General features: G+C 40.0%; 1 protein-coding gene across 2 annotated transcripts in view; it reads right to left on the minus strand.

Annotated features, from left to right (window-relative positions):
• Positions 1-342: 342 nt before the first annotated feature.
• The window catches only part of MEGF10 (multiple EGF like domains 10), a 118,949-nt gene continuing 102,831 nt past the window's right edge, over positions 343-16,460 (minus strand). For both annotated transcript variants that reach the window (XM_079995344.1, XM_079995343.1), the window contains exons 17-25: positions 14,478-14,606; positions 10,668-10,796; positions 8,532-8,660; positions 5,818-6,054; positions 4,827-4,954; positions 4,147-4,270; positions 3,725-3,769; positions 3,143-3,349; positions 343-2,679 (exon numbers count right to left, since the gene is read on the minus strand). In XM_079995344.1, coding sequence (XP_079851470.1) covers positions 2,519-2,679; positions 3,143-3,349; positions 3,725-3,769; positions 4,147-4,270; positions 4,827-4,954; positions 5,818-6,054; positions 8,532-8,660; positions 10,668-10,796; positions 14,478-14,606 — 1,289 coding nt within the window. In that variant the 3' untranslated portion in view covers positions 343-2,518. The remainder of the gene's footprint in view (positions 2,680-3,142; positions 3,350-3,724; positions 3,770-4,146; positions 4,271-4,826; positions 4,955-5,817; positions 6,055-8,531; positions 8,661-10,667; positions 10,797-14,477; positions 14,607-16,460) is intronic.

The following is a 16,460-nucleotide window of genomic DNA, read 5'->3' on the forward strand; positions in this document are numbered from 1 at the left end:
GCAAGCAATATGAGCAGCCCCTATTTTTACACATTCCCTTTTCTTGATGTTCTGCATCAGTAGCTCTTTGGGGATTGGAGTGAGCAGTCGACATCTGACTTTGGAGATTCATGACACTTCAACGGTAAGTGGGATTCAAGGGCAAAGGGGGTTGTTTTTGTTTTTATTATGTATTTCGTGGTTTTCTATCTCGATTTTATTCTGTGAACCACCCTGAGACCCCCGGGTATAGGGCAGTATATAAATTAAATAAATAAATAAATAATAAAAATCCGCCATACAAATTTCTTGCGGCTTTGGAATGGCTAGAAATAAAACTGTAATCACGACGTCAAAAGAAAAGAAAAGAAAAGAAAGATAGGCTTTATTTGTGAGTTTCTGTAACACAATACAAAAAGATTGTAGAGCTATTCCAACACCATACCAAACCTATTCTACAGCAAGGTATTTGTGTTGCTCAAATTCCAAAAAAACCACACCCCACAACCCCAATTCAATTTTTGTCTTTTATATTTGCATGGTCCGACAAAGATTACACACCTTTAGTACGTGTAAAGACGCAGGATGCCAAGGGCTGAAACAAGCTATGGAAATGCCTTTTGATGGAGAGTATCTTAAATAACATTGAGTAAAACAAAGTAGGGCATATTTCAATTTCAGTGCCCCAGGAATACATAGTGGCGAAAAAGAAAAGCTTTTACATCAGTAGTTGTTTTCAGTTCCATTTGTTGGATCATAGTCACAATAGTTCTTTGAATTTAACAGATCTAGTACTGGGAACCCAGCATATTGTACAAAGGTTGAGAACCAATCGCAGAACATTTTACTAACATGCTCAGCAGTGGTAACTTAAAAGACCTAACTTATTACTTATCAGCTTTAGGTTTCAGATGTACCATGGAGATGAAATGAGATGTTGCAAACTAAACAAAACATAAACGATTAGACTTAATACATCTTTCTCTGTCCCCATTATGGCTAGAAATAATCTAGCAATGGAAAGTTAAATTGTCTACATGGAGAGGGGGCAGGGGAAAGAGAAAGAAAGATTTCTTTGCCATTTTTATCTTTCAATGACACTTCAACTATAAATTGGCTCACACAAAATGTTCCTTTGGAACAGAAAGATGACACTTCTAGGGTGAAAACAATAGTTGAAACTGTTGATGGGAAATAATGTGATTTATTTCTTTTTAATACTGTTTCTTGTTATGAACATTATCCCTTGCATTAACATTAAATCAGGTTTTTTAAAAAAAAAATCTGAAAAATTTCAACAGTTTACACACTAGTTTAAGATTACTTTTCTAGCCTATCTCTGGTGGAGAAACTGACATTATCTAAATATTTTTCTTCATAAAAAACAGTGCTTCTAAAGCAGACATAATGGGGGGCATTGACAAAACTACAAGGGTCAAAAATATTATATTTCTGCACTGTTATTCTAAAGCACTAGAAAACATAACTACATTATTTTAAAATAGAGATACAACTTAATGAAATGTGGGGTATATGTGCCAAGTTATTAGCAATGCAAAAGACCAGCTTAAGCATATTTTCCCTAAATCAATTACAAAAAGAAAGGTGCCTGTTTAACAAGTACGCACAAAGATTGATCAAACGTTGTTCTTATTCCATGTTACAAGTGCTACTTGTTTATAAAACTGAAACCTTCTCTTGCATTTAAAATGTACAGCATACACTACGTTTTGCCTTTTCTCTTACCCACTCACTCAATCCATTTTGACAAAAATAAACCATCTAACGCACATGTTTATGGAACAATTGCTGATATGTTATGCATTATTACTTGCATAGAGCAGAAACTTGACTCGGAATTGCTAACCGTGAGTCTCAATCGTGCCCATTGTTTGGCAAGTGCCGGTGCCCAAAATCACATTTTGTGGCACATAACCTTTAGACATATTTATCCAGGAATTCCCAGACATTCCAAACAACTCCTGTATTATACTTCCATTACCAGCAATGGAGTATTTTGCCTTGGCTTTCACAAGTCAATCCAGCACTGTAATCGGATATGCTCTAAGACCGCATCTCTCCTTACACGTGGAAAGAAAAACCAGCAACACATTGGTTTCTTTTCTTTTCCAGAGTAACTAGTAACTCAGATGATGTGGCTAAGTGAGTATTTGGTAGGTTGTACAGTCTTGGCTGCATGTCAACTATGCAAGCTGAGCTAGTGAAAAGAAAATTGCCGTCCATTGTAGGAACAACAACACAGCTGGCACAAGAATCGTTCTCAAGCTTGTACCTTTGAGCCAGTACAGGTTTGGCATTTCATTCTCTAAACATTAATTGCAATGGAAAAACTGACAGGGTCTTCCAAGCCTGGCATCTATCCGTCTGCCATGAGTGTATACAAACCATAGTTTGTTTCTCCTGGTTTAATGTACAGCAAAATGTTTACTGAATGCAGATGGTGAAGTAGAAGAAAAGGGATCACTAGATCCTAGTTCTCCGTAAGAGCTCTGCTATGCTCCAGAATGTGCCTCCGGTGTCATTCGCTGCTTTCGTCTTTCTCTGAAGATGCAGGACTATCACGAACAGGCAGCAGGTCATAATGAGAGGGGATGTGGCTGTTTTTTGGCAGATCGTAAAGATCTTGGCTGAAAGGTCCCTTGTTATTAAACGTTCCCTGGATAACGCTGACTGTAGGTTCTGCAATAATAAAAACATACAAACACATTGGTGCTCCGATATTGGATGAACAATCACAATGTTTAATGAAAATTAACGTAGTAGTCCCATTGTGGTTTTCTGTACTTTAAAAGCCTTCAGTATTTCTGATACAGCATCAAACAATCTTCAGTCATATTAAAGAAGACTGTGAAATAACTGTAACTCAGTATATTCATGGAAATGCAAGTTAACTACAAAATTAAACATATCCTAGTATGTACCGTATATGGATGAAGGGCAAGGGGCTAGAATTATTTTTACTAAATAAAGACATGAATGAAATACTGTTTTTCATATGTTCATCTATTACACATTGTGAGCTTATGCCTGGTTTTCAGTTCAGCCACACTTTGTAAAATACGTATTATTTTTAACTTGAGAAACGCTTCCAGGATGTGCATTTGTGTGTACAATGATGGCAAAACACTCTGTCAGGACTCACCAACTTCATAGACATTCTTGTTGGTGGAAGCAGAGTTACTAATTTCTGCATAGGCAGAATCCCTTCGTGCTGGAGACTTCATTTCAACATATCCACATTCTGTATGTTTTGGTGTCAGTGCTGGCGGGTCTTTAATAGTGGCATAAGGATTTTCAGAACTGCTTAATGAGCAGTTACTTAAATTGTATTCAGAATTCTTTACTAGATCTGAGAAAACAGGAAAAAAATGTTTTAATTGTTCTCTTCAAAGAATAATATATTTTAATGACAAAATTAAGCAAAACGCATATGATCTTTAAAAATTAAACGATCTTTTTGCTTTTTGGCAAGTCTCCTTTGACATTTTCGGATTTCATATTTTAACACAGTGAAACAAACTAATGAACAAAATGATATCCACAACGCTCCTTTTCAAGTGAGTTAGAGTTAGACTCTAACCCAGTCTATTGTGGAGCTCCAGGTGAGCTCACATGCAGGACTGATCAGGCCCACGGCCTGCTTAGCTTCAACAAGGCTGCAACATAAGATGCCCCAAGACCATTCTCTGAGCCCCAATATATTTAGATCTGTAAGAAAACTCACCTTTCAGAGATTTCCCTGTACAGCCTCTATCGATTCCAAAAGCTCCTGTAAAATATTGAGAGGCATGATGGCATTAAATTGGGATAAAAACAGCAGCCTTAAATTCCCAAAACAGTCATTTTAAAAATCTACTGCAATTTAGTCTTTTCATTTTTAATGCACAGGTTTGTCGGACATTGTTGCCACCCTAAGGTCTGTATAACTGCATATATTAAGAGCCTGCATTAATCTGCCTATATATCATAGTTAAATTCCCAGAAGCCATACTCTTGGGGAGATAGCTGGAAAACATCACCATATTCTCTTTGCAAAGAGAGATGGAAATGACGCATGTTGTCTTCCCCCCATAAAACACAAATTGTGATGCACAAAACTGGCATTATTATTATTTATTTATTTATTTTATTTATTTATTTCTGTACCAAGCTCATTGAGGTAGCCTCCATGCTTCCAGTCAGCAGGTAGGGTTCCTGTGTAGTCCACAACAGGGCCTCGCTTTCCAGAATCCACATTTTTAAGATTCACAAACAGTTGGTTGTTGTTTGACTGTTTCAAATAAAGACAGAAGGCAGAGAATGAAAATGGCAACTGCTCGGCAACATTTGTCATAGAGAGAGCAACTGTAGCGCAAATAAAAAGATATGGTGTTTTATACATGTAAAGGTAAGGCAAAGGATGATTAAGTCCAGTTAAAGGCGACTATGGGGTTGCAGCGCTCATCTCGCTTTCAGGTTGAGGGAGCCGACGTTTGTCCATGTGGCCAGCATGGGTCATGTGGCCAGCATGACTAAACCGCTTCTGGCGCAACAGGACACCGTGTTGGAAACCAGAGCGCATGGAAATGCAATTTACTTTCCCACCGCACCGATACCTATTTATCTACTTGCACTGGTGTGCTTTCGAACTGCTAGGTTGGCAGGAGCTGGGACAGAGCAACAGGAGCTCACCCCATCACGGGGATTCGAACCGCCGACCTTCTGATTGGCAAGTCCAAGAGGCTCAGTGACTTAAACCTCAGCACCACCCACGTCCCCTAACCTTTTATACATGTAACATACCAGGAACAACATTCCCTAAGTATGTAGCTAATGTATATTTTTACCTTTGCCAAAGTCATCCTGTCCACGTTGTTGGCATTCACTTGGTTTGAACACTGCGTTAGAGTGTGATAGCTTGGGTTGGAGAAGTAATGGCTGTTAGCATTGCCACTATTACTGTGAGGCATCGTCTCTGTGAAAGGAATGAAAAAGTGAGTGCTGTGTCATTGCTCATCCTTGGCCTTACGCAACTATGCTGAAGAACAAGCCAACAGTTCGCCTAGAATTAAAATACAATATGGATTTATATGACCAATACAGATTGTTTTTCTGTTCCTAAAATGCATCTTCCTCTATATGATACAATCCCACTGCCTTTCAGATTTTGACTGATAGGAATCTCCTGTCTTTCTTGTGTCCTTACATGTTATATCTTCTCTCTTTCTCCTCCAGAGTGATTCTCTGATAAGCATCTTGATGGGTACAGTCCTTGGCTAGCCATATTTGACAGCATCTATTGTAGCCAAAAACCATGGGCAAACTTGGCGAAAACATTTTTTAGAATCATAGAATTGAAAGGATCATCTAAGTCCAACCCCTTCAATGCAGGAATCCTCTGCCAGTCGTAGGTTTTGAACCCAAAACCCTGGGATTAAGAGCCTCGTGTTCTACTGAGCAACCTAACCCTTGGAGAGACTTGCGCTGAAAGGCGGCATATACGGTAAATAGTTTAATAAACAAAAGTATTTATGTTGTGAACTGCCCTGAGATGTATGGGTATAGAGCGGTATACAAATTTAATAATAAAATAAAATAAAAATAAACAGACAAGAGGTGCTGCTTGTAGAGTCTTTGCTATAGGCACTGTGTCACTACAGAAATTGCTGACATAGTAAAGTGTTGCTAAACACTTGTAAGTGCATGAAAATACACAGCATATGAACTTGATAAAGCTAAAAGAGGATAAACAGTTCTGAAAGTCAGAGAAAACCTGCCGTTTGCTAAAGTATGCACTCAGCATAGACAGGATTAAGCTTTGTATCACTGTGTTCCTACCTGAAATACTGTAGTCTGTATTGATGACCCTCATGGCAGGAGTATAGGTAACTGCAGGCATATTTGTTTCCTTCCCCTTCTGCTTTTGCCTATAAATGATGAATAGAGCTAGCAGGAAGAGGACGACAAGGACAAGAATAATTATGCCAGCGATGGCTCCAATCTGGTAAGAATCAGCAGGGATGGCAGCGCTAGTGCGGCTTAAGCTGTTCAAATTTCCCACTATAATTACTCCAGCTGGGAAAGAAGAAAGACAAGATGCATGTAAGACGTAGTTTTAACTTCAGTGCCTACTCAGTATGTTCAATGGGGCTTACTCCATATTAATACACTAAATGTAGTGCCACATCCTCTAAGCAAAATGTGAACACTCGTTAAATAAAATGCAGACAATTTCCACACAATTTGATGAAGTGCAAGCGCCACAGAGAAGATCGAGCAAAATGATCCACGCAGAAACATGAAGTTTGGGAGCCAAATTACCAGTCCACTTTGTCAGGCAGCCTAGAATACTGTACATTCCTAAGAGCAGGTAGGAAGGATGTACCTAAGACTGCAAGTCGAAACATACCTACAACCATTTGTGCATTAACCAGCACTGATACGTTCTGTCGCTACTTGTAATGTTTGCAAAGAGGAAGGAAATAACATCGGAGACACATATTATAGTGGGGGAAAGATATATGCACTAAGTATGTATCAGAGGATCGCCAAAGCATGTGCCATCAGGATGCAACATCATCAAAGCTAGAAGTCAGGTCATTTGTTATTCAGATCTAGAAACCCCTCACATTACTTTCTCATGCTTGCACTCTTGGGTTGGGGCAACTGGCTAAAATGTTTCAAACATCTCTAATTTTGGTTCCTCTGTTTTGTTTTTCTGGGTTGGTGTTGGTTAAAAGTTTAGTTCGGGTGGGCAATTAATTTAATTTGGGTATAACTGTAAACTGTTTATTATTGTTACTGTTGTTGGTTTCTATGGATTTATTGGTTTATTTGTTTGTTTCTTGTAGAGGATATTTTGTTTTTTAACATTTGATGCTTTGTTCTTATATATGTTATAAGCCGCCTAAAGTGGCTGGGGAAACCCAGCAAGATGGGCAGGATATAAATTTAAAAATTTGTATTATTATTATTATTATTATTATTATTATTATTATTATTATTATTAATTATAACCAGCAGCAATCAGCAGGGTAGTGAAGGGGGTGATGGTGTTCCTCACCTGTCTTCCCAAAGCCAAGTGTCACTGGCACTGTGAGTTACTGAGAGAGAGAAAGGTGAGATGGCAGGGCACAGGTACGCTAGAAGGGGCACGCCAGCAGGATTTTTGGATTAGCTCTACTGCCATGCTGTATTCTTGGTAACCAGCAGTGGCACTCAACATTGGGAAGTCAGGTGAACAATGCTATGTCCTTGACCACAACTGCCCACAACTCAATCCTATACATGCCTACACAGAAATTAAGTTTCTCTGGACTGCATTCCATTAAGGTTTACTTGGAGCACTGAAATTAATGTACATTGCTAAATTAGGCCCATTAATTCCAGTGGATTTACTATGGATAAAGGTAAGGTAAAAAGGTAAAGGACCCCTGGACGGTTAAGTCCAGTCAAAGATGACTATGGGGTTGCTGCACTCATCTCACTTTCAAGCCAAGGGAGCCGGCATTTGTCCACAGACAGGCTTCCGGGTCATGTGGCCAGTACGACTAAACGGCTTTTGGCGCAACGGAACACCATGACGGAAGCCTGAGTGCACAGAAACGGCGTTTACCTTTCTGCCGCAGTGGTACCTATTTTTCTACTTGCACTGGTGTGCTTTCGAACTGCTAGGTTGGCAGGAGCTGGGACAGAGCAACAGGAGCTCACACTGTTGCATGGATTTGAACCGCTGACCTTCTGATCGGCAAGCCCGCTGAGTTCAGTGGGACTTACTCCCCAGTAACTGGGTACAGAATTGCGGCCTTAGTTATAGGTAAGCCCTGTTAGAACAGTGGGACTTGCTTCTGACTAAATATGCATCCAATTGCACTGTTAGGCTGAAGTTCTGATCATACTTGCAATTAAGCAGCGGGTTTTGTGTCTGCATAAATATGCAAAGGATTGCCCTATAATGGCATGTTGCAGCATGGCCACTTGCAGTGTTCGAAACTCCCATTGTTCCAGACGCATTTTGCGACAGGAAATTTATTTGGTGCGGGCCGTTTCTGAGCTCTGAGAGCAGTACTGCATGTAAGATTTCAGATTAAAACTGCACAAAGGAGGACCTTTTTCTGCCTCCCCACTTCCAGCTACTATCTGAAGACTGGAGAAGAGACCCTCTTAAGGATATTAGGGGGGTGGGCAGGGGAAGGACTAAACAGTATGAAAAATGAATCTAAGATTTTAGCTGCAGTTCATTCATTTTCAGCTTTGTATTCTTGCTATTTAAAAAGTGCACCTAGACATTCCATTGTTGCGCCCATAACCTAGGTTTAAGCTGCCATTTAGCTCCTAGCTTTCATATCTCAGTTTCTAACACTGACCACTTGTCTAATTAGGGTACTCCAGTAGAAGAAATACCCTATTTTTCCCTTCTCAGATTTTTATTTCTTTTTGGTGGGGACGGGGAAGTTAGGCGTGGCATTTTTGTCATCATTTTGCAATTCTTCTTGCATAAATATCAGCATTTCAAAGCTCGTTTTTATTTTGGCATTATAGGAAAATATTACCTTGGTCACATCTCGCTCCTTTCCACCCAGGGCTGCAGTAGCAGGTTCCTGTGATGTGGTCACAAGTTGAGTTGTTCAAACAGTCACAAATTTGCCGGCAGCCATAACCATAGGTACCTGAGGGGCATTCTGTAAAAAAGAATAACAAAGTATGAACTGAAACTTCCCACCCACCCCTTTTAGCCTATTCCAGTTTGTGCTCAGCTGAAATCTCTCAGTGACGGTAACCATGATTGAGTAAATCAGAACTGTGTGTAACTGAGATCTTTAATCGGTTAGCAATGGAAAATGAGGAGGCAGCACACCATACGATTAAAGAGCATTGCTGCAACATATCAAACCATTTTATCTCCAGGTGTTCTGCAGTTTTCTAGAGAAAGGGCAATGAATAAGGCATTAAATGTATTATGATTTAATGTACTATGCTTATGGAATAAATTGTTTTTATCTTATTTTATTAATGAAACTTTTAGATGTTCCCAAATTAGAATGCGGCCATCATCTTATATAACACTAGAATTAATTTTCCATTGTTGCTCTTCTGAAAGTCTGGCTTGTGTAGAATTAAAAACTCTACAATTTGCCATTTTCAAACCACCTACTGTACTTTTTATAGTTCACTGCAAGAAATATTGTAGATTTCACAGGCTATCCCTAGGTGGCAGTGTTTCATTGTGCAAGTTCAAAAAAAAATCACCCCCAATCGATGTGTTTAAAATATGTTCACAAATGCATATCAAGTATGATTGAAGCATATAGGCTTAAAGAGGTTCCATTTATTCAGTAACAGAGGGAAGCTGACACTGTGCTTCTTAGAAAGCACCACTCAAATCCAGAGTGTTAGGCGGCTAAGAAACCAGACAGATGGCAAGCTCACAGAACAAAAACAACTTCTTCAGTTTTTCTTGTGGTGCCACCTATTTTACAAGTTATGCCTAGGTAGATATGTTTTATTCAGATTGAAGTTCAGTCTCCTGGCTATGAACTGTAAACATTTTGTACCCCCGAAATGCACATTTTAAAAGAAAAAAAATAGCATAATTATAGCGATTTGCTTCCTCTTTGCAGTGTGTCAAAAAATAATTATTCTCAGAACAATGAAACAAAAGTAACTCTTTGAAAAAGGATGTTAACAGTCACCAGTGGTCTTCTAGAAGTTCTTAAAATCCAGAACACAATCTACTAAGACACTGCTGCAAGGAGCCCTACATACAGGCCATATATTTAAAGCACATGACTTCCCTCCCAAAGAGTCTCAGGATCTGCAGTTTCTCAAGGGGGCTAGAAATGGTAGCTCTGTGAGGGGTAAACTACAGTTGCCAGGATTTTTGTGTGCTTTAAATGTATTATCTGATTTAAATGTATGGTGTGCAGATAGACTGGGTTCCACTGGAGTAGAAGAAGCCTCCAGCCCAATCTTATACATGTAAGCTCTATTTGCTTTGATGGTATTTACTTCCCTGTGACTCTGGTGAGGGTTGCAGCCTCAAGCATTTCACTATCTATTTTGATTGATTGATTGATTGATTGATTGATTGATTGAATTTATATACCACCCTATACCCAGAGGTCTCAGGGCGGTTCACAGAACAAAATCAAAATATAAACCCACAAAATACAGTATCACAAAAACACACACAACCCAATCCAATCAACTAAAGGCCTGGTTAAAAAGGAACGTTTTAGCCTGGCGCCTAAAGGTGCATAATGAAGGCACCAAGTGAACTTCCCTGGGGAGAGCATTCCACAGATGGGGAGCCACTGCAGAGAAGGCCCCGTTCTCGTGTTGCCACCCTCTGGACCTATCTACTTTTAGTTTCATTGATTTCAAGGGAGATGGGGGGAATAAGCAAAGTCACCAAGGCCCTCCACCAAATCTGTGAACTGAAGAAGCCTCGCAAGGCAAAGTCTTGACTCAAACACTTACTATGCATTCAGTTTCACTTGACTCAATATGTGTAACACCGGGTTGCAAGCCTATACTATGGAAGTGTCTTACAGAAAACGTCCACTAGCTGTCAATATGGAATTTTCACAGTCTTGGCTTTGTCTTGAGTATGAAAAACAGCTTTGTAAGATCTAATCCATTTATTAATTTTCCTTTCACTATGTGCAAGGAGCTTGTTGCCAACATACTCTGTTCACAGTGTTTTCCCATGAATCCTGTGCGACATGTACACTGCCCTGAGATGTGATCACAGTCGGCTCCATTCTGACACTGGCAGATTAATGCACAGTCCTTTCCATAAAACCCCAAAGGACATCCTGTAGGAGAAAGGAAAAGAGAGAGAAAATAAAACACCCTATACTTAAAACTAGCTTTGTGGCTTTTTAATAATATATTGAATGTTACCATAACTGACACACAGAATTTATACTCACCAATTCATTTGCCAAACAAGATATGAAGCCTGAAAGTGATTATGTGAATAATACTAGTCACATTACTTAGAAAGTAGCGGGATTTACAGTGTAAATTTAGTGGGAAGCAAGACCTACTGAGTTTAAAGATGCTTAGCCCCAGGTAAGCATACATAATACAGTGCTGTGATTCTTACTACTTCCTTAGACTTTCAATGTAATGCCAGTGGGATTTCAAGTAAGAAGAGAAAGGGACGACTTTTCAGTACAGTGGTACCTCAGTTTATCAACTTGATCTGTTCCGGAAGTCCGTTCTTAAACTGAAACCATTCTTAAACCGAGGCATGCTTTCCCTAATGAGGCCTCCCACCTTCGGTGCCTTTCCACTGTTCGGATTCTGTTCTTAGACCGAGGTAAAGTTCGCAAACTGGGACATTACTTCTGGTTTTCCAGAGTTCGTAAACCGAATTGTTCATAAACAGGACTGTTCTTAAACCGAGGTACCACTGTAATGCCATTCTTTGGACATACAGTAGTACCTTGGGTTACAGACACTTCAGGTTACAGACTCCGCTAACCCAGAAATAGTACCTCGGGTTAAGAACTTTGCTTCAGGATGAGAACAGAAATTGCGAGGCGGTGGTGTGGCAGCAGCGGGAGGCTCCATTAGCTAAAGTGGTATCTCAGGTTAAGAACAGTTTCAGGTTAAGAACGGACCTCCAGAACGAATTAAGTTCTTAACCTGAGGTACCACTGCATATCTTACAGAGAATTCCGGTGCACAAGACTGAGGAGGGGATCCCACACAAATATTCCATTTCAGTCTGAAGACTTATTATTCAGAGATGCTAGGCTCAGCCAATTTCTATTTTGCGCCAGTTTGTTCTGTCCCACTTTTGTTACTTGGTGGACTTTTAAAAAGTACAGAAATGCACAAAGAATAGCATTTAGATTATACTCATCTTTTCCTAAAATATGCACTTTGTGTGTCTCCTAAAATATACATTTTTGTACATATTTATCTGCTAAATAGCATATTTATGTTCATTTCTTTAGAACTGAAACTGCATTGCAAAATTTGGAGAAGTGCACAATCTGACTGACAGCGACATTCCTGTCCGCATACAATTAGGCAAATTAGGTCAGTTTGCTTCAAATTGTTGCCCAAGTGAATTCCCCCCCCCCATCCCTAATTACACATAAAGAGATCATCATTCAAAAACAGCAAGCAAAAAAATCCTGAGCACTGATCAAGCAGCACAGAGCAACCATATGGCTCTGCAATAAATACATGGGCTTCTTCCCAGCATTATTGAGTTTGTGTGCTTCAAAAAGTGAAGCCATGCCATTATTATAAGCGTGGGTGAAGGGCACTCAGTGGCCAAGATCTTTTGGAAAAATATGCTGACATGCAAAACAATCTTCATTCTCAATGGTGTGAGGGGACTTCCATTTATTTAAATTTATATACTGCTTAATTGCAGGAAAAGGCTTCAAAGCAGTTGACGAAAAAGACAGAGCAGTAGAATTACTACTTTAAAAATCACAACTGTAATTTAAAACATAAAGAAGGGTGATGTACTGATGGTATTTGACTCCTACCAAGTTGGAAAATATGTATAGGCAAGTACAAATACCTGCTGAAAATGTAAAGAAAAAGAAGGTACCTTTTATCATATGTGGTGGACTTGTAGGGTAACAAAAGCTTTCTGAGAGATGATATATAATGAAATGGGGGGAAATGCTTAAAATAACCTTTGTTAAGAAGCCAGAAGCTTTTCTATTAGGAATTACAGGTACCGACATCCGAAAGGAACAGAAAAGACTCTTTATGTATGGAACAACAGCAGCCTGGATGTTCCTAGCCCAGAGATAGGAAGAAGACAAAGTCCCTACCAGAGAGGAGTGGCAAATCAAGCTGATGGACTATGCAGAGATGTAAAAACTGACTGGAAAACTCAGAAATCAAGAGAAAAATAACATTGTATAAGAATGGGGAAAATTTATAAGTTATTTAGGAGACCACTGTAAGCGGATGGAAACATTAGCAAGATTTTGATCTCACTTGTATTTTAACAATTACCATGGATAATATGGTTTGATATAAAAATTGGAGTATGGAAGAATATGCAATAATAAAATGTTTAAAACGGGATTCCATGGAGGGGGTGGGAGGAAGTCCTGAGATTCAGAGGAATCTCTTTTTATGGATATGATTTTTGATTCTTTGTGTAAAATTTTGTATTCGTAAAACAAAATAAAATTGATTTCAAAAATAAATAAAATAAAAACATAAAGAAGGTTAAAACTGCAATAAAATAGACTAAAATAAATGAAAACTCCTACAAGCTTTCTAAACATCTGGGCAGGCTTGTCTATATAAAAATGTCTCCAGCAGGTCTTTGTCCTTGGAGTTTAAGACAGCATCTTAAAAAGCAGAGACATCACCTTGAAAACAAAGGTCTGTACAGTTAAAGCTATGGTTTTCCCAGTAGTGATGTACAGTGGTGCCTCGCAAGACGAAATTAATCCGTTCCGTGAGGCTCTTCGTATAGCGGTTTTTTCGTCTTGCAAAGCAAGCCCATTGACAGCTTAGCGGATTAGCGCTATTAGCGGTTTAGCGGCTTTTAGCGGATCAGCTGATAAGCGGCTTATCAGTGGATCAGCTGATTAAGCGGCTTAGGGCTTAGGAAAAGGGGGGGGGGGAGGGAAAAAACCCCGCAGGAACTCGCAAGACATTTTCGTCTTGCGAAGCAAGCCCATAGGGAAATTCGTTTTGCGAGGCGCCTCCAAAACGGAAAACCCTTTCGCCTAGCGGGTTTTCCGTCTTGCGAGGCATTCATCTTGCGGGGCACCACTGTATGGAAGTGAAAGCTGGACCATAAAGAAGGCTGATCGCCGAATAATTGATGCTTTTGAATTATGGTGCTGGAGGAGACTCTTGAGAGTCCCATGGACTGTGAGAAGATCAAACCTCTCCATTCTGAAGGAAATCAGCCCTGAGTGCTCACTGGAAGGACAGATCGTGAAGCTGAGGCTCCAATACTTTGGCCACCTCATGAGAAGAGAAGACTCCCTGGAAAAGACCCTGATGTTGGGAAAGATGGAAGGCACAAGGAGAAGGGGACGACAGAGGACGAGATGGTTGGACAGTGTTCTCGAAGCTAGAAGCATGAGTTTGACCAAACTACGGGAGGCAGTGGAAGACAGGAGTGCCTGGTGTGCTCTGGTCCATGGGGTCACGAAGAGTCGGATACGTCTAAACGACTAAACAACAACAATCAGCAGGTCAAAAGGAAAACACCGAAGATGCCTGGCTGGTATCAACAGGAACAGCAAATGGTCCAAAGGCAATCTGTGCTTGCTGACAGAATGAAATACTGTGTACCTTGTTTGAGTGTATAAATGCCATTACTTGCTATCTTGCCTGCAAACAGCTCCTGAATGCATCACCCCTATTTGAAATTACCCAGAGGTACATGCATGTTCTTCTGGCTCTCACCTGAGTCCCTGGATTATACTTTCCGCACTACTAACAAACTCTTTTTAACACGCCGCTATGGAGATAAATATTAGGAAACTCACTTTGGGTACAGTAGAGACCAGTCCATCCCGGTGTACATTTACACTCCCCATCATAGGCACTGCAGCGAGCTCCATTATGGCAGTTGCAGGTATGGATACAATTTGGGCCCCAATGGGAAGGAGGACAAGCTGAAACAATTAAAAAAAACACCTACCCAGTTAGACTTATTTGGCAAAACAATAACACGGCTCTATAGGACGTTGCTGCTTAGCCCAGGTCACTACAGGTGTTTGTGAATATTATTCATCTTATAATTTCAAATCAGAACATAATTTACAAATGTGATTTCTCAGTTGAACTCGGATTTTTATTATAGTTTTACAATGTTTACCCACCAGCTCCTTATGTGGACTTTGGTATTTACAGCCGCACAATGTATACGTTTAAATAGTGGCTATATTTAACCCTGCTGCAGTGTAAGGCTAATTTTCTTGTCTACAAAATTGTATTTATCTAATTCCGTGTGTACAAATTATGGAGCAGGGGAAACAAGTCAAAAGCAGAAACATCCCCCCTTTTTTCTGTTTAAGCCCCAAAATGTCATAGTGAATAAACTACAACTGCTTCAGCTTTATACACTAAGGTGTGCAACAAGCACAAGATTTTGTTTGGGCCCTCGTCTGATGCTGCTGAAAAAAGCCCACTTCAGTCCAAGCTGGTTTGTAGACTGCCTGCTTCCATTTGGGATCCATTAGAGACTGCTTCTTTTGCCCTTTCACTACTGGGAAATTCAAAAACGGCTGTAACTATTTTTCCTTCTGACAGAAGCGGGTAATATTTGCAGGCATGTGAACTACTGCACAGTGAATAAAACCTGCTAAATTACAGGCAAATGGGTCCCAAGCCTTTCTGGAGATGAACAAACACATTTTAAAGTTTTTCTAGAAAAGGAAACATCAATAACTTCTTAATTTTGGGGCACAATTGGATGAAATGTGCATGCAAGGCCATTCCTTCTAAGGGTAGGATCCTGCCAAACTTCAAATGGATAGATACCATGGTTTTCCTGCAAGGGTTGCAGTTATAGTTTTTATATACATAAACTCTCTCTCTCATATATATAAAAACACACATACACATGTCATCTCTATATGCCATATTGGAAAATGAAGCTCCTGACAAAATGGCAAGACATTTACTAGTTCCTGTGATTATTCTGCCTAAGCAGATATGAATACAGAATTGGCATCCAGATCTCTAGGTCTGTATCTTTATTAAGTAGCCACTGTTTTAAATTGGGCTATGTCTGCAAGCAATAACAGCCCTTCTGTCTTGTAATCAAGAAGTATTATTACCCAAGGTAAAAGATAAAGGAAAAAGACCCCTAGACAGTTAAGTCCAGTCAAAGGTGACTATGGGGTTGTGGTGCTCATCTTGCTTTAAGGCTGAGAGAGCCGGGGTTTGTCCACAGATAGCTTTCCAGGTCATGTGGCCAGCATGACTAAACTGCTTCTGGTGCAGCGGGACACCATGACGGAATCCAGAGCGCACGGAAATGCTGTTTACCTTCCTGCAACAGCGGTACCTATTTATCTACTTGCACTGGTATGCTTTCGAACTGCTAGGCTAGCAGGAGCGGGGACAGAGAAACGGGATTTGAACCGCCGACCTTCTGATAAGCAAGCCCAAGAGGCTCAGTAGTTTAGACCACAGCGCCACCCAAGACAGGCTTTGGGATAATACATTGGAATGGTTTCAGTTGGGAGCAGTATGTGACAACTGGTAATCTGGCAATTTTTCTTCTTGTGTTGTCACACTGTTAATTATTCCTAGGTACCAGTTTGATGCCAACCTCTCTCTCTTTCTCCCCTCTGCACCCCATTTTATTGGCTGAGTATTACTGTTATTGGCTGGGTACTGTTAAATTGTTATTTAAAGTTACCTGTTTGTGACCAGGCAATATTAATTATGAACAATATACCATAAAGGGAAGGGACTTGTCATCTGAACCCTTAGATCCACTGAACCACACCAGCAAAACA

This window comes from Podarcis cretensis (genome assembly GCF_951804945.1).
Source record: "Podarcis cretensis genome assembly, chromosome: 11".
NCBI lineage: Eukaryota > Metazoa > Chordata > Lepidosauria > Squamata > Lacertidae > Podarcis > Podarcis cretensis.